The following is a 26,753-nucleotide window of genomic DNA, read 5'->3' on the forward strand; positions in this document are numbered from 1 at the left end:
TTGACCCAGCAATTCCATTGCTGGGACTCTATCCTAAGAACACTAAAACACCAATACAAAAGAACCTTTGCACCCCGATGTTCATAGCAGCACAATTTACAATAGCTAGGTGCTGGAAGCAACCTAGATTCCCATCAGTAAATGAATGGATCAAAAAACTATGGTCCATTTAGACAATGGAATTCTATGCAGCAGAAAGAAAGAAGGAGCTCATACCCTTTGCAACAGCATGGATGGAGCTGGAAAGCATTATGCTAAGCGAAACAAGCCAGGCAGTGAAAGACAAATACCACATGATATCACCTTTAACAGGAATCTAAACAACAAAACAAAAAAAAACTAGCAAAATATAACCAAAGACACTGAAATAGGGGATAGTCTGACAGTGGCCGGAGGGGAGAGAAGAGGGAATTTCAGGGGGGAATGGGTAGGGTTTACAGGAACAAATTTGGAGGACACATGGACAAAAACTAGGGGTGGGGGGTAATGGGGGGGGAAGAGGGGAAGGTTGGGTGGGTGGGCTGGAATGGGAGTAAGGGGGAGAAAACTGTACTTGAACAATGATTAAAATAAAAAAAATAAATTAAAAAAAAGAAGACAAATTAAAAAGAACCAAATAATAGATATAGAATGCTAAATAAAACTAAAATTAATCATAATAATAACATAATAATCGAAATTTAAAACACAGTGGATGTATTAAATAGCACACAGACAAAGCTAATGAAAATTGGTAAAAATCAGAGACCACACAAAGAAACAAAAAAAGGAAAAGAGTAACAATATATAAAGTGTGTTGAAATGAGAAGTCCAGAAAGCACCTAATAGAAATTATTCAAGGGCAGAACTGAGATAATGTGGGGATAGGGAGACAATATTCAAAATACAAGTGAAGATTGAGAACTGAGGAAAAGTATGAATTAACAGATTGAGAACATATCAAAAATTGCAAACAGAATAAATAAAACTACTTAGAAACATAGTGAAACTGTGGGACACCAAAGAAAAAGACAATTTTAAAATCCAGTGGATCACAAAGCAACATCAATTAACAATTGAAAATTTTGGAATGACAGTAGACTTCTCAGAAACAAGAAAAGCCAGAAGAAAAATAAGTAGTATTTTCTACACTTTAAGGTTTATTATTCATGTATCATAGATAAAATAAGAACTATTAAAAATATATATTAAAAAGAAAGAAAATAAATGCAACAAATCATACAAAATAGGAAATAATGATGCAAGATATTTGTAAATGCATACATGGAACTAAAAAACATTACTATTTGAAGCAATCATAATAACATTGAACTGAAGGTAAAGATGAACTAAGGTACAACTGAAGTTCTGAACAACAAAATGATAGAAGAACAAGGAAAGGGTCAGACTTAAAGCAGTTTAAAATCCTTCCATTGAGGTACTAGGATAGAGGTACTGATGAACTTTAGACTTTGCCAAATAAATGATGTATGTTGTAATTTCAAGAAAAAGCATTTAAAGAATGAAAAACAAATATAAAATTTTCAAATCAGAAGAGGTCAAAAACAGAAATAAATTGTAATCAAATCAAGTTCAGATTTAAGAACATGGAACAAACTGAAGCAAGATAGCCTCATAAAGAAAAAGCAGATATAGCTCATCTCAATTTAGTTTTCCTTGGCTCTCAAATCACTAACCCAGCAGAACACAGGCTACCGTTGTTGGAAACATTATTTCTTGCTTCTCTAGAGATATTTTATATTTACAGCTTGTGCTCTTTTAGGAAGAATTTACACAATCCCTACTTCAGATAGAACGTATTTATAAACACTAGAGGCCATCTTGTTCTCAAATCAAACTAACCTCCAACAAACCACATCTAACTGTGTGTTTGAATGAGGGGCTCCCAGAGGCAGTGCCCAGGTACTCCTGAGCTACAGGAGTATTGTCTCTCCACTAGCTACCCACTTAATCTGGTGTTTCAAACTTATTCCAAATTTGGTGCAAGAACCACAATTCAGAATCTACTTCTTACTGGACAAATGATATAAAATGACTATTTAGACACTGGACAAAAGGCAGCAGAAAACTATGATGTGTTAGAGGTATGAAACCAACAAAGAGTGAAACTCAGAATCCTTATGAGTGATTAAATTTGATTTTAAATCCTAGCTCTAGAAATTACAGTATCTCCCTCCACCCACACTTAGTTTTTTGCCCAGATAATAAGCAACCCCTGAGGCAGCAGAAGAGAGTAAGCTGAGACCATACTAATGGCCACATGGTCCAGACCTCTGGAAGGCTAAAATTAGCATCTTGACCTAAGTTATGTTTAATTTCCTAAACCCTAAGGTGGAATGACCCCCTGGCTACCTCCCCATGAGACTGTGTTAGCCTGGGTAGCTAGTTAGGTATTAACAAAAGAAAATGGAGCCAGACATCTAATTAAGCTGGATTAACTAGGAAGCTACAGCTTCACCCCAGGAGACAGCTACATCCTCTGCCAAAGGGACTTAATCCCTGAGTAGGCAGGAGCCTGCACAAGACAAGCTTTCCAAACTCCTTGGGGAACAACCCATCCATTCCCACAGACTAGGGATATGGAGAGTAAGAACCAGCAAGGGGGAAACTCCTTTGCTGGGCACATGAGCAGTAGAAGCCACGATGGTGCAGGGGGAGCTCCTTTCAATAAGTGCATGTGCAGTAGAAGCCAGATGACAAAGTAGAACTTTGAGGAATGCACACTAGGAGCCAAAATCGCCAAGAAAAGATCAGTTAAGATAAGGGCAAGGAACTCTAGGAGATCCAGGAAAGGGACTGGATGGGGGTGAGCCTTGCACAAGCCCCTTATGAATTAGAAAAGAGATTGGATAGTTTGAAAGAAAGCTGACTCTCTCCCAAGCCCAAAACAATATAATCAAAGCTTAACAAAGGCCCAAGGGGCATTCCTGCATTCTCTCTCAGTAGCAGCCACAGGGGCTGAGCTCATCATCAAAAGCAGGCTGGACAGGAACAGAGACTGTGCTGGACTACTACAGCCTCAGATGGCAGGCTAATGACATGGCAGCTCTGGGTTGTGGCCCTCCTCCTGGGCTTGGTGCAACCCCAGAGGCTAGACTTCTTCCACAGCTGAATCACCTGGTTGTGAATGAGACATTGGGCACCTGGGGGCAGTCCTTTGTTTTCACTCTAATAAATCTTGCCACCACATCTCATCCTCCTATGCTTATATCCTTGGAATGCATTTCCTTTAATACTGTGAAATAATCCTATTTCCCCAGCACAATGATGCTGAGATGTGATGCTGGACAGAGTGATGCTGGAAAAGACCTGAAGAAATGATTTATCACACATACCTAACCCAGAGTGTCTTGTGATTTTGCCCTATATCATGTGTAATCTACATGCCATCTGGGGAGTCTGTTTGGTTAGAACACTCACTCTCCATCTCAGTTGACCAATTAAATATTAAACTATTTAAGCCCTGGCTGGCATAGCTCAGTGGATTGAGCTCGGGCTGTGAACCAAAGTATCACAGGTTCGATTCCCAGTCAGGGTACATGCCTGGGTTGCAGGCCATGACCCCCAGCAACCGCACATTGATGTTTCTCTCTCTCTCTCTCTTTCTCCCTCCCTTCCCTCTCTAAAAATAAATAAATAAATAATTTAAAAAATATATATTAAACTATCTTTTCTTTCTCTACTGTAAACTCTCATCTGTGCATTTCTTTAAGCCAGTGCACTTAAGCAGGAAGACCCAAGAAAAAAATGGGGGTTCCAGTAACAAGAAAACCCTTAAAATGACAGTCAGACTTCTGCCATGAGACAGTTGCCATACCATGATGCAGAGAGAAAGGATCCTCACTGAGTTGAGAGGAGATTAGGGTTTGGGAAAGCTGAAGTGGCTAGAATTTGTGAAGCACAGTACCCAGAGAAGAGGAAGCTACAAAAAGAAAAACTTACAGAAATCTGCTTAGGAATTCTTTTGAGTCTGTGGCTAATATTTTATTGTATATGCATAATATGAAACTAAATAAAGCAGGCAGAGAACAACCAGCACTACTAAGTAAACTGGAGCTCACATAGCACTGGGAGACATTTGAATTCTGACCAACTACAGAGGAGACTCTGTTGAATACAAAGGCATTCAACAAAGAATTCCACAGGGTCATTCTAACTTGTAGGGATAAGCAAGCATCAAGTAAAGGAAAACCTAAACCTGGGTTAATGAGGTGTTTAAAAAAACCCTGACAATGTTCAAACTGAGTTTTTTTTTTTAACACACCTCTTTCAGTAGTCAATAAAAAAGTGGGTGGAAATCAGTAAGGGTATGGAATATTTGAAAAGTACTATGAAAACTCTTGACTTAATAGGCATTTATAAAACATTTCACCCAATAACAGCAAGATACATATTCTTTTCAAGTGCCATGGCATTTTTACCAAAGTAAAACTAGATGCTGGACCACAAAACAATTCTCAATAAAATTTTGAGTTCTAAATCACGCAAAGTATCTTCTGTGACCACAATATAATCAAAACCAGAAGGATCTCTGGAAAAATTCCCAAATGTGTGAAATTACAGAATCTACTTTTAAATACTTTTTCTTTCAATGAAGTCTCCACAAGGAATTAGAAAATATTTTGAACTTGCAAAATATTGAAACACAAGATTTCAAAATTTGCTTATATGGACATCTATAGTATATGCTTATATTAAAAAAGAGGAAAGATTTACAATGATATAAGCTTCAAATTAAAAAAAGAGAGAAACAAGACTAATCAATCTGAGCACATTTTCATATGTGCTTTGACCATCTGGATGCACTGTTTTGCTCATATTTGTGTTCAATAGATTGTCCCTTTATTTATTCATAGGAATTCTTCATATATTCTGGATACTAGTCCTTTGATGGACATATGAGGTCTGTCCAGAAAGTACATAATATGAAAAACAGAGACATTTACTGAAGAAGATACAAGAAACATTCTACATAGGACAATGATACTTCAGTCCCCAAGAAGTAGGCACCTTGCCATCAGCAGTCCCATTTTATTTGCTGAATCTTATTGACAGTCTGAAATCTCTTCCCTTTTAAAGGTGATTTTAGTTTCGGGAAAGAGAAGTCACAGGATGCCAGATCTGGGCTGTAGGGGTGCTGAGTCACCTGGGTGATTTGCTGTTTCACCAAAAAACTCCGCATAAGATATGTTACATGAGTGGGTACATTGCCGAGATAAAGCTGCCAATCACCAGTTGCCTATACCTGTGGCCTCCTGAAGCATCCAAACAGTTTCTGTGAAGGAATGTTCAAGCTTAATGCAAAATTTGATGCAGATCCCTTGCTCTACTCGCTCTGTCATTTTGAATGCGATCACCATGCTCACTCAACTGAGTCTAACCACCCCTACTGACCAGTACAATGAAGTTGCCATTGTTCATGTATGCACATTCCAGTCCACTATCCTTGGCTGCTGAGTTATACTGATGTCATGCAAACCATTTTCATTATATTAACAATGGCTGGACTTCTTACAGACAGACCTCGTATATACTGCAAATATCTCTTTTCACTCCGTAAGTTGCCTTTTAATTCATTAATTAGTATCTTTCAAAGAAGACAATAAGTTCTTCATATTAACATAATCCAGTTTATCCATTTTTAGTTTATATTTAATCCTTTTTAAATCTGGTTGAAGAAACTTTTGTCTACTACAAAGTCAAAAAGATGTTCTTCTGCCCTGGCTGGTGTAGCTCAGTGGATTGAGCATGGGCTGCGAACCAAAGGGTCGCCAGTTAATTCCCAGTCAGGGCACATGCCTGGGTTGCAGGCCAGGTCTCCAGTGGGGATCACGTGAGAGGCAACCACATATTGATGTTTCTCTCTCTCTCTTTCTCCCTCCTTTCCCCTCTCTCTAAAAATAAATAAATTAAAAAAAAAAAAAGATGTTCTTTTGTGTTTCCCTTCAAAAGCTAAACTACGTAATCTTTCACATTTAGGTCTGCAGCATATATAGAATGGTTTTAAAAACTGAAGTTCCTGGGACTTTTAGCTATATAGTTATATCATCTGATATTTTGGTTGTGTCCAATTTTTCATAATTATAAACAATGTTATAGTGAACATCCTTATATACATTCCTATATGCAAGATTGCTTCAGTGATTTTAACTAAAAGTATAATTACTGGGTCCTTGATTATAAACTTAAAAAAAACAGAAAATATTTCAAAAATTAAAAAAGTATGGAGAATAATATAACCAACATTAATGTACCAACCATCTGGATTTCAAAACACTAACATTATGCCATGTTTAATTCACAGCTTTTATTTTTGTGAGAAGTAAAATGATCTGCAAATAGTACTACCCCCCAAAATATAGTACCTTTTCTTCCCTCCCTAGAAATTATCAATATCTTTATTTGGTGTGTATATTTTTGCTTCATGTTTTAATACTATATATGTATGTGTACATCATTATATAGAATTATATTTTTGTGGGTATATATGTTTACATATGTATGTACACATAGATCCATATCCACAAAAGTATAGTACTGTTCTATGGTTAAAAGTACTATAATTTTTTTAGGATATATCATAGCTTATATACTATTATTCAACTTTCTTCTTTTAACTCAACTTTTGCTTTTGAAGCATTTCCATTTGAATAAAAATAGATCCAATTTATTCATGTTAAATGCCATATAGCATCACATTCTATTAATCAACCACAGTGTACTCATATTAGCTACTAGTAGACATTTACGTTGTTGCTAATTCTTAACTATTACAAAAATACAACAATGAACTGTTGGGAACCGCCCTGTCAGAAGCTGTAACCCCCACTAAGGCTAAGGCTGAGGGAATGACCTTGGACCATAAGCCAGCAAGGAGACAAAAGCTTATCTCCCTGGCAGGAGCGCCACTTCTGTTCCTTTTACTTCATCCATAACTGGCCCCCAATGCTTGGTTGGTTAGCCAATGGTGGGTAAGATTCTCCAAGGGGGGAACAATCTAAGACAGGCACGATCACATGGGAGGCCCCCAAGAAAGGACTTCGGGGGCTACAGCAAAAGGGGCTGATGGACCCTCGCCCCTCAGCTTTGACATAGCCTGAGTCCTCATTGTCTGTGAGAAAATCTCCTAATCTCTTGGCTGCCTTACTTCCCTTGCTCCACCTAAGCCCGAAACAATGACAGAGGGTGGTACAGCCCTGTGCTGGAAAGGGCAGGTTCCCCAGGTGATCAGGCCTAAGAAAGAATATGTAAAATCCTGTGAAACCTGCTTTGTTTAGAATGCTCTCAATTAAATGATAAGGGTCCAAACAAGAAGTAAGTTTGTTCCTCAAAGTTTTACAGCTCTTTAGCTATCTGACCCTGACTCAAAATGGGCCCTCAGAGTTCTTTGTTATCCTTGCTTGATCCTTGTTTGTTTGATCCTTGCTTCCTGCCAATGATTAATGAGCTTTACCTGTATTCCTGTGTAAACAAACCCAATAAAAGCCCACTGAGGAACAGGCTCATGATCCTTCTCCTCTGAGAGATCTGCCACCTTTCCTCCCCAAGCAGATCTTGTCTTGGTAGACTTATTCTCATCCATGGCAGATGGGGGGCTCTGCGGACAAAGCTCCCCCACAATGAACATCCTTATTCATCATCCTAGTTTACTTATTAAAAACGTCCCTAATAATCTATCTCAGGATGAAATTTTTCTCTCAAGGGTTTTATAGTACCTAAATGGAATTGCTAATATTGAGAAAAATTATTACCAAATTAAATGTCCTTTGACATCTGAAAATAATTTTACCTATAACATTCCTATATTAATGATATATGATATCATTTATTTCTTATGGATCCTAAAAAGCAACTGACCTACACTGAAAATATACTATCCTAAAGCCTGAAGTAGTTTTTAAAATAACTAAACATTTTGTATTAGTTACCTAAACCATTCAAAATAAAATTTGATATTTATATATAATCTTTAGAACTCAAATCAGATGTTCAAACTCAACGTTATTGATATCTTCCATAGAGAAAAAATGTTTTAAGACAGACTGAGTTAGTACGACAAATATACTTATAGAAAGTAACTTTGACTTATAGAAAGTACAATTGACTGTGTAATTCTTTAAGTAAATACTATGTTATTCTTTAAGTAATTTAAAACATGCATATTTTATGTATATTTATATTTTTAATATATAAATGTTGCCTCAAATATATGAAAACAAATTAGGGCTGCAATAAATTAATACTATATTTATGGTGCTATGATCCCAATGTGTGCATCCCCTAAAATTCATGTTGAAATTCTAACCCAAAGATGCTGGTATTAGGAGGTGGAGCCTTTGGGAGCAGCTTAGCTCATGAAAGTGGAGCTCTCATAAAGGGGACCCAGAGGGCTCCCTTGCCCTTCCATCATGTGAGCATAAGACACAAAATCTATGACCTGGAAAAAGGTTGAGGGCAGCCCACCTCGGCCTTTCAGCCTCCAGAACTGTGAGAAATAAATTTCTACTGTTATAAGTTACCCGGTCTGTTGGTATTTTGTTATAAGAACTCAACAGACTAAGACTTATAACCTCAAAAAATAAATACTACATGTATATGGTCTTAAATGTATCAAAACAATAAACATCAAAAGTTAATATAAAGAAGGTTAGAAATTATAACTCTGAACTACTGTTTCTATTTACTCCTGAAATATCTGCCAACAGATGCAAAACACTGTTTTTTCTTAGCTCACAATCTTGTTAAACCTATAGGGCAACACATAATGAAAAATGCAATAAAATGTAATAGCACATAGGTGGGACAACCCAAACATTTATTGAATACAATAAACAAAGTTGGTTTAAACATACAATGTAAAATTGTTCCACCTTAAACAGCAGAAAAAAATCGACATGCTATAACATGGAAAACCTTGAAAACATTATGACAAATGAGATAAGCCAGATGCAAAAAGAAAAATATTGTTAAGATTCCGCTTATATAAGGTATCTAGAAAAGGGGAAATCCATAGAGGACAGAAGGGAGAAAGAGACAAAGGGCTGAGGGAAAATGGAATAGGGAGTTACTATGAACGAGTACAGAGCTTCAATTTGAGAAGATGAATGTTCTGATGATGGTAGTTAGTACAACAATGTGAGTATATTTAATAGCACTGAACTGTACACCTGAAAATGGTTACAATGGTAAGTTTTATGTTATACATGTCTTACCACAAAAACCATGTCCGACCATAATTTTGACTGATTATACAGCAAACAAAATTATGAACCCATTTGTATACTTTAGCCACATGGGGTGGCAGGAAAAGAAAGAGGGTGAAAAAAAATGGAAAGAATCGGGAAAGCACAACATAGACAGGCAGGCATAAAAGAGCTTTATCTTCAAATTAATTTAAAGTTTGTAATTCTGTATTTTTGTGCTTATTGATTATTATTTGTGGTGTCCAATAAACTAAAGCACTGCGAGGCCTGGAACCATATGTTTTGCTCAATATTCTACCTCAAGTGCCCAGCATTTTTAGAATTAATGAATGAAAGCACAAACAATACAAAGGGTCACACAGATTTTGTTATGTGTAACTAATATCCAGTAACTAAATTTAGTATATGTAACTAAATCTCTATGTAAACATGCAGATTTAATATTACAAACCTCCACAGTTTAAAGACATATGTATGTATGTATGTATTTAGAAAGTCACAGAGTTAGAACAAGTGAGCCAAAGAAGAGATGGGTTCAGGAAATAAGTTACACCAAAAGAAGGGCCCTTTAGCTTGGAGGCAAAACAAGGGGGACAAGAGAGACACAGAGGGAGAGAGAATGAACAGGAACACCCTGGGGAAAGAAGAGGGTGGGGAAGCACAGAAGTGTTCCATGGAGAGAGCTGCTTAGAGGTTTTTGTAACATATTATTTACTTAGCTAAAATGGTTTACTGGCTTCAGGCCCCAGTACTTTAACAGTATCTTGAGTGAATTCTTAAAACCTATCTATAGGACTTAAGTTGCACCACATTCTGAAGCATTTTAGAGATAGAAAAAAGAATATAAGGGGCTCTGGCCTTTATGGCTCTAGCTCAGCAATGAATTAAGTTTTATGCTACTCTTGTTCTGAAACTTCCCACTCTTACCTAAGAATACTTAAGAAATGAGTTTACTTTTGAAGGCTCCGATCTTACTGGATGAATGTTGTCCCTGATTCTCAATCATAAAGTAAGTAAGATGTAAAGCCAGTTGCCACATAGCCTGGGAACCTATTACCTTTCAATGGATACTGATAACTTGTACAACTCTTAATTACATTAATGTCCCAGAACTTAGAGTCTTCTTTGCCCTTGGCTTATGATAACCTGTGCTGTTACATGTTGGACTGATTTCTTAAGGACAGTTATATTTAAATTCTCATCTTCTTATATCATCTCATTAACTTTTACATACAGTAATCATATAGACTGTTTGTCAAAGATATATAAATAATGTCTGGGACAACAGGATATTTGCAAGCAAAAGAATAAAGTTGGTCCCCTACACCATATAAAAATTTAACTAAAAATCTAAACATGAGTTAAAACTATAAAACAGGAGAAACTGTGGGTATAAATCTTCATAATCTTGTACTTGGTGATAGCCATATAGATGTGACACCAAAAGCATAAAGAATAAAAGAAAAAATACATAAATTGGACTTCATCAAAATTAAAAATGTTTGTGCATCAAAGGATAGTATCAAGACAAGAAAGAGACAACCCACAGAATGGAAAAATATATTCATAAATGTCTGAGAAAAAGAATATGCAAATAATACCACAATGAGATGTCACTTCACACTCATTAAGATGGTCATAATTTAACTGAAAGAAAGAAGAAGAAAATAACAGGTATCAGCAAAGATCCGGAAGAAGTGGAGTCTTCCCTTCATAGATTGGTGGTGGGAATGGAACATGATGTCATACTTTTCAGACTATAAGACACACACCCCGTAATTTGGGAGGAATAATGGTTGTTAATGCTGCTGTTGAGTTCTGTTCACATTTACATTGGTGAGATATTATGTTACTTATGTTATTAAATACTTTACCACATTTTTTGCTTCAATTTTTTTTTCCTATTTTCCTCCTCTAAAGCCCAGGTGCAACTTATGGTCCAAGAAAAATGGTAGCCTCTATGAAAAGTTTGGCAGTTCCTCAAAAAGTTAAACACAGACTTATCATATAATCCAGAAATTCTGTACAAAAAATTGAAAACAAGTACTTGTACACAAATGTTCATAGTTACACTACTGACAATACCTCCAAAGTGGAAGAAACCCAAATACCCATCAATGGATAAATGAATACATAACTTGTGGTATACATAACTTGTGGTATACAATATTACTCAGGTGCAAAAATGAATGAAATACTAATACATACTACAGTATGGATAAGCCCTGAAACCTATGCAAAGTAAAAGAAACCAAAGACAAAAGGTCATTATTTTGTATGATTCTATTTACATTTTTCTATACACACACTACATGAGTTACAACTTATAAAACTATATGCTAAAAAATCAATGTACTATATAAATTCTTAAAAAGGAAATAAATCTGCCCTCATTAGCAAAATGAATAAAAACAAATTTCAATAGTCTTATTTCAGTGAAACAAGACTTGTGTTTCATATGTTTTATTTCACCATGATACTTTGAGTTTTATTTTAACATCATATTTCATTAGAACATTTAAATTAAACATGTTTCCAAGGAAGTTCCCTGAGGGCAGAAAATGTGACTGATGTTCTCATTTCATTCACCTAGCAGAGCACCTGTCACAGAGCAATAGCTCAAACACACTTGTTAAGTGAATACATTTTTTTTATTTTAATCATTGTTCAAGTACAGTTTTCACCCTTTTACTCCCAATGAATACATTTTTCACAAAATAACTCAAGCCTCCCCCCACCAAATGTTAGTATATGATTTAAAGTTTATATCATTATTTAGGATTTTTGAAAGTTTATCAACATAAGCTTCAGTATGTTTAAGTTAAAACTTATACAAGTGGTTATCACATCAATGAATTTAAACAGAGTTCAGGAAGAAAAAGTTCCATGCTTTTAGTAATGACTCTTGTATTTAATTCAAAGAGCTCCTTGTAATGCAGTATGTACACTACTGAGTGAACAGACAAAGATTGTAACAGTTCCCTCACTTTCTTAAAAAGGCCTTATTACTTCTTCTTTCATTATACTTCATTAATGAATAAAATAAACCCCAAATAACCCTACTTAGAGCTAATCTCTGCTTGAAATTTTCTTGAGATTAGATCTTGAAACTAGTTAGGTCTTCTCACCTAATTCACTTTGTCCAAAATTAACTTTCATTCATCTAAACAAAAAGAACATTAAAGATTATCAGAGAAAGTACTGATACATACTACAATATGAGTAAAATTTATGAAAACATTATGCCAAGTGAAAGAAGCTAGTCACAAAGGAACATATATTGTATAATTCCATTTCTCTGAAATGTCCAGAATAGGCAAATTTATAGACACAGAAAGTAAATTAGTAGTTACCTAGGGCTGGGAAGTGTGGATGGGAGAGTTAGGGAGATGACAGCTAAGTTGTGTTACAGTTTTAGGGGGTTTTAATGAAATCTTCTAAAATGAAAAGCTTCTAAAATGATGCACAACTCTTTAAATATATTAAAATCTATTGAATTGTTCACTTTACATAGTGAATTATATGGGTTGTGAATTATATTTCAATAAAGCTATTAAAATTATCAGGAAATGTTTCTGAGACAAATTTATAAAAATAATTTTCAAGATAAGAGACTATTATTAGTGCCAAACATTTAGCACTACTAGAGTGCAGTACATTCTAAGAGGTAATTGAAAGTATACATTTAAATATATGATAATTTCCTCAAATTTTACAATTATACACAAAAGTGGTGATTTAAAGTTACATGTGTTATCGTATAGTAAATAAAATAAGATTTTGATTTTCCACTAAGATAATTCAATGATGTTTAATTACATCATGCTAAATTCTAGTAATCTAAAAGACATCCAGACTTTCAAAAAACTGCATGGTCTGAATGTCAAAAATTAACTCTAAATGAAGAAATAGTTAAGTAGCAAAAGAGGCTAATTATGTTGATCTCTCTTTTTTTTCCAAAAAAAAAAAAAAAAAAAGGCAGGGGGGAGTGTTCTTTCTTTTCCAAGCTGAATATAATAGCCTGTAGATTATAAGATCAAGGAAGCAAACTGTATGTTTTCTAAAATATGAGTATCCTTCATCAAGTTTTATATTTAGAGTAGCTAAAAGACCTATGTGAGGGATCAGCATTAAGCCCAAAGGACAGGCAGTGTACAGCAAGAAAGAAAGCAATTCCCCCACGGTTTCTGCAGGTCACTACCAAGGACCATGTTAGCAGATCTATACCAGACCCTTAACAGGCAGTTCTGCTGCTACCAGTAATTAGCTTGGACAGCTCTGGCTCCAAGAGTAGCAGCAAGGCTACACCATAATGAGCTCAGCTGGGATTAGCAGGACAGGGCAGGGAACCAAGAGAGCTCAGGCATTCTGCATTGCGTATATATCTAGGAGATCAAACAAGGATGGCTGGCTAGGTTATCCCCTCTCCACCTCATTCCAAAAATGAAGCACGGCAGTGTCTAAAATACAGGCTAATGAAGAGCGACACCTCCAACAGATGAGAGCCACATTAATTAACACAATCCCTAGATCATATTATACAGTTTCAGCTAGAGCTAGCAAATATGCAACTTCTTATTGCATTATACATACATATATTTTAAAAACTAGTCCTTTTTTCCCTTTAATTTTATTGGCAAAAAAAAAACCCAGATTATTTCATTTCCAAATTTTCTGAAGTTTTTCTCTCATGGCCTTTAAGCCACAAAAACTTTGTCCCAAATATTTATCTAAGTCCATATTATTAAAAAAAAAAAGAAACTCACTTTTGAAGCATTAGTTCCTGATTTTCCCTTTTGAAATAGGCCAGTTCATTCCATACAGCATCAGAATCTTCTTGTTGAAGTTGTCGGGGATCTGCTCTCTTTATTTTTCTGATTTCAGTCCTATTTTTAAAGTAAGGTTGTTTTCTTCCTTAATATGTTCAAAGTGCATTAAAGAATTATTTAAATAATCCCTACAATTTTAAAATATCTATTGACCAAATTTCTGATTCAGGCTCACTGTTTACAGAATGAATTCCCTAAAACCTGAGTACATAGATATTAATATCTTATGTAATAATTTCCTAAAAAGCTAAACTGTTATTATGGAAAGCAAACTTTCAAACAGATACATGATATTCTTTTTGTCTCATTCATGCTACTAGTAATAAAGCATACATTGTAGGAATGTCACGGTTTCTAAAAAAGGATATAAGCAATCAACTCATCTAGAATTTGCTATGAACCAACCTGAATGTTATATATTTGTTCTATACTAAAACAAGCTATTTATTATCAGTGAATATATCAGAAATTAGTTTTCATCCTTTTAGTGACTACTAAAATATCAGATGAGCACAGTCTAAATCCAGGAAAATTGTTTTATCAATGTTTTACTAACAAACAATATGAAACATTTTTATTCTTCAAAGGAAAAGATTAGATGTAACAATTGTCTACAAAATATGCCAAATGCCCTTTACATTTTAATTTTCTGTACATAAAACAAACTCTTCATTTTTATTTTGTAAAAGTGCTGTACTGTCCAATTTAGAAATGGTGTTTCTCTATAGAAAAGACGAATGAGTATCATCAACATTGCCCTAAAGGATCCCTCTCAAAAGATGAAAGGGTATATTTTCTGTACTCATTTAGTCCTTTACTCTCTGGTGATACTGTTAGCAGGAGAGCCACTTGCAACTAACCAAGATCTGAACACCTCAAGAGCAACTGAACTGAGACCAACAATTCATTCAGATAAGCTACAGAACTATCTGATGGATAGAAAAGATTTTCAAATTACATACTAGGCTGAAGTAGGTTTAAGATAGTTAACTATGTACAGGAATTTCATATTTCTCATCTTTCAGTTAAAACTTAAACACTTTTTGAGTTATAAGTATTGCAGCACCAGTCTTTTATTTATTTAAAATACTTTTCAATCAGATAACTATGAACTATTCTTGCTTTACGTTACATACATTTATTAAGCTGCACTGTTGATATAAATATACATAAAAATTCATAATTGCCCACACTTATGATTTATATAAATGATATAAAACCTGTATTTATTGCTAGCATATTTCTGTTTTCATTTATCATATTCCCTATTTAAAATTTCACAATAAAGATTTGACTACCAAATAATTTTTTTAAATAAAACAAAAGCCATTAAAACACTTATATGATGCTACTCCATTCCATTTAATATTTAGGAAAATGCCTTTATGAGCTATGTAACTCACATGCCACTGCCTTCTTCCCACTGTTTTAATTGCTCTTTTACTGCCCTGTAGTTGGTCTGTAACATCTGTAGCCTTTCCTTGCGTTTTTCATGGGCATCTCTTAGCTCATCATTTTCTTGGCTCTGTAGAACACAAAAAGTGAGTACACAAGTTTGAAGAAAGTATTAGTAAAATGTTACAAATAAAAGGTTGCCTATCTAAAAATTAAATTTAAATAAAAATAGAATATACACATGAATAAAGGAATTTATACTACTGATTTAATTTAAGGAGAAGAATTCCTAAAGTCACTACATAGGTTTGCTTGATAAATTCAACTCTCACTGCTTTTTTAAAAGCTGGTTAAGTAATTTCAAATTTGTGCTAGCAAATTAGTTTTCTTTCCCTGCCATTAATACATACAAATATTTATGAGCCACTCTTGCAGATACTTTAACTTTTTTTGTTTTCAGTAGACAAATTTTTCCATATAATAAGCATGATTAGTTGTTAGTTATAAGTACACATATAATTTGTGTAAGCGACTAGTAAAACCAATTCTTCAACCCAGGCATTCATTTTTAGTCTGTTATAAGGCACAAGGATAACATAAGAGAATGAAATCAGTTTGGACCTATGTTAGGAGTGGCATAGTTTAGCCTTTTGGGTTATACCATTATGAATTACAATAAAATGGGAAAGCTGAACTTAATACTTTTGAAAAGGTCTTGGAATAGGCAGGCCAAACATTACTAGGTTAAACAATTATAGTCAATGACTTACAAATGTCTTAAATAGAGCACATGAGATAAATCTTCACTTTTATATATAACCACAAAATAAATTTACAAGGTCAAATTTTCAGTTCAGAGAATGTATTTATATTATTTACGAACTGTGTTTCTCAAAATAAAGTAGAAAAATCCTTGCATTTTTTTATCCTCAAGAATTTCAGATTTGTTTTTTAAACCCTTTTTTTCATATTTCTGTATGAAGGAACTTGTATACTTATTTGGTGGGGTCAACAGGTACCATCTAATAGTTTAGTGAGGTGAGTTGAGGGGGCACAAGGCAATGAGAAAGATATGAACTCCATTCTTGAAGCTTTCTCCTATTAGCTGCATGCATAATCTTAAGAACACTATTTAAATTAATGCAATTTCTTTTTCTGTAAAATATTGAAAAGGACATAGAGGTTTAAATTATGATGACTAAATTACATGAGGTAATATACAGGTCAAGTCCCTGGCACTGTGATTGCCCCACAAAGGCACTAGGCAAAATCCAGCTTCCCCCGGCTGGCATAGCTCAGTGGATTGAGCGCGGGCTGGGAACCAAAGTGTCCCAGGTTCAATTCCCACCCAGGGTACATTCCTGGGTTGCAGGCCAGAACCCCCAGCAGCCGCACATTGATGTCTCTCTCTCTCTCTATCTCCCTCCCTTCCCTCTCTAAAAATAAATAAATAAGATCTTTAAAAAAAAAAAATCCAGCTCCCTTAATGCCCTTATCATTTAGAAGCCAAATTCACTGTTTCCTTGATTATCTATCTAGCTTATCAAGAGTAAGATAATACATTATTTTATTATAATTCGACCTGTCCCAACAGTATAGGTATTTTGTCATTCTGCTTTGAATATATGTATAATAACTTCAGTAATTCTCTTAAGTAGTTATCAGGAAGCATCTGAGTCTTGTGTATACCAAGTGGACTGTATGCCATATGGAAATTGAAGTGCTTGATAAAAAAGCATGAGAATCACATCACTTGAAAGGGGCGATCAGAACAAATGTTATCCTGACAAATTCCAGTGACAGCAAACTTGCTGAAAAGTAGCATAGTTTGAATACCATGGTTAAAAATTCAGGATACTGAATTCAGTTTCAACCGAAGAACCATATATTAAGAACTTATTACATGTCAGATGTTAAGTGTTGATAACAGTTCAATTCCTGTTGCTTAAAGTTACTAAATATTACTCTGACATAGCTACTTCAAGTCAGTGTGTCTCAGTTGCCTCATCTCTAAAATAGAGGCTATTTATATACCTTCTTCTAGCACATAAAGAATGATTTAACCTTGACCTTGAGTTTTCCATACTGTTGATAAACAATCCAAATATCATTTCATTTCTTTGAACAGTAAGTTTTCCAATCTTAAATATGGGAAATAGTGCATAATTTAAACTAGCCAAATAGAAGAATAGTAATTAGTAATGTTGATATCTTCTCATAAATGAACATAAGTTCATTTACTATAAGTTTACTTACTAGGATTCCTTAAGAATAATGTTTATTAGAAGTTTAAACAAGATATACTATAAAATTATGAATTAAATAATTTAATTATAAGAAATTTAGAGATATTAGAAAAGATTCATATCAAAACATAATTTAAAGTAAACATAATTAAAACAGAGTACTTTATTAAAAGCCTCTAAAACAGCTAAATATAAGTATTCTTCATTGAATCAAAGCCCTTCTCAATAAACTCTTATTTTACAACTAATGTCTTAAAAATTATTACATACAATTTCAGTGATTTGGAATCATTAAAAGTCTATGTTAGAGTCTCTAGAAACTCTGAATCAACAGAAACTAAAAGATTGACCCAAAAGTAAAAATTAATAAAGATATCCAAAGTTTTTTTGTTACCTTTTACAATAATCCTGTTGAATTAATTGAACAAACTGAGATTCCTGTTATTAGTACTGTCATTATTTCAGTATTTTTCCATATTACCTGAGCTACCATTAATCCCTGAATTTGTACCCAATATTTTCTCTCTCAAATAATTAACTGTTTGTTATCAATCCAAAGATTAAGACTCAATAAAAATTTTTTGAGTCCAATATGTCAGTTCCATGCAATGCATAGTGGTTAAAGCACTCAGTGTGGCCACCTGTAATTGTTAACATGTTAGTGTAAATACTCAATATTAGGAAATAGTTTTGACTTTTCTATAGTAATTGAAATAAGTGGCTCAGTCCATCAAGTAGTAATTATGGGAAAATAGTTCTGTAAATAAGCTTTAATTTTACATGTTACTATAAACATCATTTACTATACCTAAAACTAGAATGTTTACATAATTCTTATAAAATTATTAACATCTAAACTATTAAAGCCAAACTAGATATTATTTGATAAATCAATTGATGGACACAAAAAATTTACAATTTTTTAAAAGATTTTATTTATTTATTTTTAGAGAGAGGGGAACGAGAGAGGGAGAGAAATATCAATGTGTGGTTGCTTCTCATGCACCCCCTACTGAGGACGTGGTCCGCAACCCAGGCATGTGCCCTGACTGGGAATTAAACCCCTGACCCTCTGATTCTCAGCCCATGCCCAATCCACTGAGCTATACCAGACAGGGAATTTTATAATTATTTTAAAATGAAGTTTCATCCATGAATTTGTGCTTTATAATGCTGATATCCAATTGTAACACACGGGTTCAATCAGTCCTAGAGACCATTGTTCTTTGGCCTACTTCAGAAACAGTAACATTTTATATAAATACTAATATAAAATAGATTATATGTAGTTCAAAAAATGTTTTTCCTATTTTACTGCAAGAACAGATGCTGACTGAGGTCTTCAGTCAAAAACTGGATACCTCAAAAGAAATGTTTAAAAGAATAATCAAAATGTTTTTTATAATATTCCAACAAATACAGGTTACCTGTAGCTTGGATTAGGAATCCTTAGCTCCCACTTGACTTACAATAGCCTAAGTCAAAACAATAGCAATTCATTTTGGCATTATTATCCCCAAAGTTCTTACAACAAAATCAAACATAAGGAATGAAAAATATATTTAATATCACTAATTACTACATTTTCCTAAGAAGACACACAAAAGTATGCAATGAGCAGTCACTGAACTAGACTCATTTATTAGATCATTCAATAAAACATTTACTGAGTACCATTTACGGATTTACAATTAAACTAGCTAAACTAGAAGCTCTAACTTCTGTGTACAAACAAGTCTAAATAAATGACTAAAACATTAGAAAACAGGAAAGTTGTATCAACTGACTTTTCTCAATGATGTATGCAATTCTACTTTCAGATCATGATAACAGCAATGATTCTTAGTCTATTTTTGTAGTTTGGTCAAAGGCACCTTGACAGGTGTACTGAGGGCATAAACACTGTTAATGCAATAGTGACTCAGTCTTCATAAAACAACAGTAAGGTTTTTAATAAAGCCTTTTAGAAAATGCAAGGATTCCATGGATGTTGAATTTCAGAAGAATGTACAAAGTTCATAAATATGTTAACATTAAAAATATGACATACAAACTGTATTCAAAGGATATATTGAAGTTATTAAATGGCATAGAAAAATGCTTATAGGATCAAGTTGCCAAATGCATGAAAGTCAGTAAAGCAGAGATTTGTGGCATTAGTGACTTCAAGGATACCATGAATTTCAGAAAGCTCTGATGCATTACTTTCTAAATTAGACTTTGTAAATTGTTAGTTCACTAGATTCATAATCAGAATTTGAAAATTGGCAGGATTTTTATAACAGCTTTCATCACTTCTATTACTATTGGTTCTTTTATTACAACACTGGTCATCCATTTGAAAACATGTACAACTGGCTGCAGAAGTAAGCTGAACAAGATAATGTGTTAATATTTATACAAAACTCATAACTAGTATTAGAATAATGTGCATGACTTAGTATTGACATAATGAAGAGCCTCATTTCAATGTATCTATATATATACACATATATGTACATTTTATATATATACATAATTATATATATATATATATGTAAATTAAAAGAACCCTACAATCACTCTTCTTAGAATTGCTTTACAATACACTTTGGATTTATGCACTTCTTTTATTAAAGGCACTTGATTATAGTGCCCTTTTTAAATTAAATTCTTTTGTCCTTTTAAAATAAGAAATCTTGCCCTAGCTGGTGTGACTCAGTTGGTTGGAGCATTGTCTTGCACATCAAAATGTTGCAAGTTTGATTCCTAGTCAGGGCATGTTCTTAGGCTGTGGGTTCAATCCCTGGTCAGGGCATGCACAGGAGGCAACTAATCAGTGTTTTCTCTCCTACATCAATGTTTCCTTTTCTTTTCTCCCCTCGCCTGCCCTCCCCTACTCTCTCTGTCTCCCTCCCTCCCTCTTTCCCTCCCCCTCCCTCCCTGTCCCTCTCTGTAAAAGGAATGAAAAAATGTCTTCAGGTGTAAATAAGTAAAAAATCCTTTCCTCCCTGGCTTGTATGGCTCAGTGGGTTGGGTGTGGTCCTGCAAACTGAATAGTAATTAGTTCAATTCCCAATCAGGGCACATGCCTGGGTTGCAGGTCAGACCCCTAGTTGCAGGCATGAGAGGGGATGTCAATCAATGCTTCTCTCTCACATCGATGTTTCTCTCTCTCTTTTTCTCCCTCCCTTCCCCTCTCTCTAGGAATAAATAAAATCTTTTTTAAGGAAGAGAAAGAAACCCTTCCCTACTAAATAATAAAATGCAAGAAAAAATTGCTCCCATTTTTCCCTTATCTTGCAAATCTGTGACAGAAAATATACATTTGAAATTCATGATGATATAAATGGACTTGGAAAAGGCATACAGAAAAAGTATAAATGAAAAAGAAATTATGCCCTGGCTGGCGTAGCTCAGTGGATTGAGCGCAGGCTGCGAACCAAAGCATCGCAGGTTCGATTCCCAGTCAGGGCACATGCCTGGGTTGCAGGCCACAGCCCCCAGCAACCACACATTGATGTTTCTCTCTCTCTCTCTTTCTCCCTCCCTTCCCTCTCTAAAAATAAATAAATAAAATCTCTAAAAAAAAAAAGAAATTGTATGGAAAAGAATTTTACTCTGGAAATGAACCTGAGGCCTCATGTAAGAGAGGTGTATTTAGTTAAAAAAATGAGTAAATAAATTAGTATAATGCTTCTAAGACTTTCTGAAATAAGAAATTTGAAGAGATGGAGGAGAATAGATCTAAAAATGTCCAAGTTGCTCTACTCCTTCCTGCCAAAAACAAGGATCTACCAAAAATTCACAGAGTTCTTGGGCAAATGAATATAGGTCCTCTACTACTGAATGGCATGTACAGTGGTTAATTTTCTGTGTCAACTTCACTGCCCAGATATTCCATCAATCATTATTTCTGGGTGTATCAGTGAGGGTGCTCCTGTATGAATTTAATGTTTAAACCAACAGACTAAAAAAGCAGGTTGCCTTCCCTAATATGATAGGCTTCATCCAATCCACTGAAGGCCTGAATAGAATAAAAGGGTAAGAAAGAATTCTTTCTTTCTGCCTCTCTTTGAGCTGCAACACAGATCTCCTGACTTCAGACTCACACTTGAACTGGAATGGGAACTTACACCGTCAGCTCTCCTCGTCCTCAGGCCTTTGGACTCGGAGTGGACCTATTCCATTGGCTCTCCTGGATCTCCAACTTAATGACTATAGATCTTGGACTTCTCAGACTCCATAATAATGTGAGCCAACTCCTAATAGTAAATCAATCTCTCTCTTTACATATATCTATCTTTCAGAATAATGATGTCTCATTAAGGAAGACTAAAGGGTTATATATAGCCTATTGGTTTTGCTTCTCTGGAGAGCCCAGATGCATACAGGATAGAAGCTGTGGTGTGTAAATTTCAAGAACTATGCAAAAGGGAGGAAAATGATAAACTGATTTCCAAAATATGCCCATAATATCCTGTGATACCCCAGTGTTTATACTAATACACTACATTCTATTTACCAATTCAGCATTTTCTTATCTAGAGAAAGGGTCTTAAAGACAGAAAGTCATCTTTTCTCCTGTTGAACAAAAAGTGGCTAGCACATTGCTTGGCTAATTGCATTGCTCAATAAGTTATGGAGTAAACAAATAAATGAGCAAATAACTCCGGGTATATAAATTTCAAGTAGGCTAACTGCTACCAAGCTGAGGTCGTAATCTAATCATGTTGCTTCTGGTGGAAACAAGAGATGATCATTTTTCTTTGTTTTAGGACTAACAGTTCTAACTCTAAATAAATATAAGTTAACATAATGTTTAGTGAAAAGGCAAAAAATTATTAATTTTAGCTATCATTAACTATACCTTTAAACCACATTTTATTCTGGAGCACATATAAAGTAAGTCAAACTTTTTTTCCCTAAGAGTAATCTATTATATGACAAAGAATCTAATCTTTATATGTATTAGATTCTAATAATATGTAAATTAAGCTTTTCATAGAATGTCATAAAAATGTTTGAGATTCAGTTAAATGGCAAAAATCTCAAATAGTGCAGGCCTTCAGTGTAGCTGTAAATGAAGAAAAACAAGATTAGCCATATTAAATTTACAAAAAAGTAAAAGCCCTCAATAGGGTCACAAAAAATTGGTTTGATATGTACAACCAACTTCTTCTTTGAAAGAGAATTCACAGAGTATAACTTGGAAAGTATAAACTCTCAAAGACAGCCTGAAAGGTATAAGTTTCTTAAGCACTGGTGGAATGCTAATTCAAATGTCATGTATTCTAAGACAAATTCAATTGAAATGAAAAAATAATGTAAATTTATTAGCCATTTTGAGTATGTAATTTTTCTGTAAAGGGCTATTTTTTAGTGGCCTGAGCTACATTTGTATAGTTTTTAACTCACTTGTCTTTTTATGTTTATTATATACAAAAACACAAGAAATTGCTTTTTACTTGCCATAGTTCTATTTTTTGCCTGTGAGAACCTATAAGAAATTTAATCCAGATATTAAGCCAAAATATCTATAAATAATATGTAAAGTGGTGAACAGTATTCAAATAGCATTTTTTATTACTTTATAATCCTCAGAAATCTTAAAACAAGATCAACTGATCACACATTTCTATACATGTAATAACAGTAAGGGAAGTAAATGATAAGCAGTAATTTGTGAAGTAAATGTTTACTTTAGTATACCTTTACCTTTGCAAGGTTATTACTAAAGAAATTATTTTATGTTCACCTTTAGTTGTAGTGCCTTCTCTAAGTTTTCAATCTTTCTTTCAGCTTTTCTCAGCTTCTTTAGTTCCTCTGAGTCTGTGAAAGAGCTCTTTGGGGACAAAGACCTTGAACGTTTCACAGGTGGTTCCTTGAAAATTGAACAAGGACATGGTTGAACTAGTTGGAACACTGGATTATGAAAGACATGCAAAATTAAAGAACAAGTAATTTTGAATACTAATAATGAATTATAAAAAAATCTTGCATGGAATACCAGAGAAATAACAAGCGGAATTACCACAGTGCTACTGCTAAAGGTTTCTCTGTGACTCGTTAATGAGAATATTCATTTACATTTACATTGTTTCTTTCAGAATAATGATGTCCCATTAGGGAAGACTAAAGGGTTATAGACTCAGAAATGCAAGAAACCTCATTACAAAGGAGGGGATAGAGGCTGGTCTAATTGCTCTATAAGGGTCCAAGGTTACACTTGATAGGACAACCAGAAACAAGAGGGAAAGAATTTTTTTCCCTTTGAAATAGTTTAACACACTGTGAAGTTGAAGGAACAATATGCTTGAGGAATATAAATACAACAGACAGTAGATCTTATACCATAATGACCATATGGTCATTAACTATAATGTGGCTAGCTAGAGACATGAATGTGTGTTTATATTATGTACAGCTTCATATACCAATCTGGAGAAGGAATGTGTAAAAGCAACTATTAAGCCGGGCAACATATTGTTCAAACTTACTGAATGTCCTTTTGAAAGAAAAAATTTTGTTCAAAATATTCCTCTTGTTTTCTTGACATTTGTTAAAAGCAAGAAACATCAAATCAGTACATTTTTAAACTTTAACAATACAGCAAGCAACCAAATTAGGTCCTGTAATGTTTTCTCTCAATTTTAAGAATGTTTTATTTCATTAAATGAAGCTCAATGCCATTAAAGCATTGTAAAATTACAAGAAATGTAAAATGCAGTTATGTTTAAATTTTAAAAATATATACAATATATATACATACATAAAGCTTGTTTTTCTGTAAATTACTAATAATAGAGGGAGTAAATAAAAGTAGCACAGAGATCTGAGTCTAATTTTAAATGCTTTCTTAAGATAGTTTGTCCCACTCAAGAAAGATTGAAAAGAACCAAAAACAATTATCTTGAAAACATGGCTTACTATTTTTATTTTTATTTACTTATTTATATATTTATTTATTTGAGTTACTACTTTTAAAAACATTATTTTCTATTGCTGAAGTGACAAGTGTGAGAATATATGTCTAAAACTACTTGTTTTTAGGAAAGTATTACTTCAATTTGTCAAGAAATAACATATCTACAATGTGATATTATAAAATTATAATATTAGTCAATGTTCATAGAATTTTTTGCACCATAACAGATGTATTAATGAATACTACAAAAAGGAAAAGCTGAGATGTTAACAGATAACAAACATGTTACAAAATTGTTTACTTTTCAGTACTGCTATGCCTTTAAATCTGAAAATGTATAGCTATGCATATTAATGTTAAATTCCATTTAATAGTTTATAATCCACATCGGCAGTATGTAAATGTCTCTGAATAAAACAAAAATATTAAGATATATTTTTTCTAATTAAAATATTGAGTTAATGACTAACACATCTTTAAAATTTTAAAGTAGACTAGTTTATCTGTAGATTACATAAAGAAAGGATATTTGCCCAAACTTTTTAATATAAGAATATTAATTTACTGCAAAACAGGTGTAATAATACTAATATACTTCATTAATTAAAGTAGGACTATATATTCTATCTTTAAAAAAGGAAAAACAATCTACTCTGAACAATTATTTTATTGAGTGTTTGGCACATGATATTTTTTTAAAGTTTTCAGAAACATAAGCAGAGAAAGAAGTAAATGCAGCTGTTTGTTTTTTACTTCATTGCTTGCCTTACCAGCTTCATCCTGAGAAATTCACAAAATGACAAAATACCCTTACCTTTTGTTTCCTTTCAGTATTTGTCAAGACGCTCTTTTCTGAGGAACTCTTATTAGGAGGAGATCTGTTCTCTGAGAGTTTTTCATTTGCTATTTTCAGTTTTTCCTGTAAATACTCAATTTCAGACTTCTGTGAGACCATTAAGGTTTCTAAACTTGATAAAGATGGCCGTTGAAATACCTATTTCAAAAAGTATATGTACAAATACAATTATGTCTTATATTACATACATGCAAATATTTGAATATAATATATTATATCATAAGTAAAATATTCAGAAAAAGAAAACTTCATTTCAATAATAAACTGTAAACCAGCATTAGCTAAACTTCTATCATCCTAACAGAATGGCATTTTTCTACAAAATAACCAGGAATCTGCATAAACATTTTCATAAATAATACTGTCATACAGATTTGCAAGAGGAAAAAATGTAAAGAATAGTTGCATGATACACACGACTGACCTATATATTATTTCCAATTTAAAATTATACACATATGTATTTCCTCACGAAATACTCAATCCACCATCTGATCAAGTGTTATGCAATACTATAGAATATAAAACTGGGGAAAGGAAACCAACAGCACTATAGGTCTAATTTTCTTTTAATGTATCATATTTTACTAATAACAAACTCAAAAAACTCTGATAGTTTTAAAGTTTATACTGTTCACAGCATTCTCTGAAATTTATTCCTATGCCAGATAAACTGTTAATAGTAAATACCACATTTTAACAACAGAAATCACAGGAAAATTAAGCTTGGAGGAAACATGTTCATGAAAACCACCATTCTGCAAAAGTCTGTTGCCAGTTTGATATTTGAAACCATTAAAATCCATGTATATATGCTATTTCAAATTAACAACTTCATTTACAAAAATCAAAAACACTAACTCATAGTGAAAAGTTTTTTGTTGACTTCCAGCAGTGTCAAATTTCATGATTCTAATATTATTAATATGAATCCATAGCTCTGGAAATAGTTTCACATAAAATGTAGAGAGCCCCATACTTCCTAAATGATATTCATAAAGGCTATGAGAAAAATATATATGTCTAACCTTTCTGAACCAACATTAGGAAACACTACCCTTTTCTGGTTTTGCCTACATTTTTCGTTTCTTAGGAGATTGACAAAATTTTCTTAATTCTAAGCAGTAATTTTTATACTTAGTGGGAGCACCCCTGATTTTTACTATTATACTTCCCTCTTATGTAAATCACATGATTTGTTTCCCAACCTTTATTCTATCTTACTACTATATATTTTCCTCATTGTTGTTTATATATTGTACTATTACCACACTTGCAATACAATAAAAACTCCATTACCTTGCTTTGAATATCAAA

At 33.6% G+C, this 26,753-nt stretch overlaps 1 protein-coding gene across 1 annotated transcript in view; it reads right to left on the minus strand.

Annotated features, from left to right (window-relative positions):
- The window catches only part of CNTLN (centlein), a 307,559-nt gene that overhangs the window by 124,870 nt on the left and 155,936 nt on the right, over nucleotides 1-26,753 (minus strand). The window contains 4 exon segments of the mRNA XM_036021559.1: nucleotides 13,970-14,089; nucleotides 15,436-15,557; nucleotides 23,411-23,536; nucleotides 25,395-25,574. Coding sequence (XP_035877452.1) covers nucleotides 13,970-14,089; nucleotides 15,436-15,557; nucleotides 23,411-23,536; nucleotides 25,395-25,574 — 548 coding nt within the window.

Source organism: Phyllostomus discolor, chromosome 3, assembly GCF_004126475.2.
Source record: "Phyllostomus discolor isolate MPI-MPIP mPhyDis1 chromosome 3, mPhyDis1.pri.v3, whole genome shotgun sequence".
Taxonomy (NCBI): Eukaryota; Metazoa; Chordata; class Mammalia; order Chiroptera; family Phyllostomidae; genus Phyllostomus; species Phyllostomus discolor.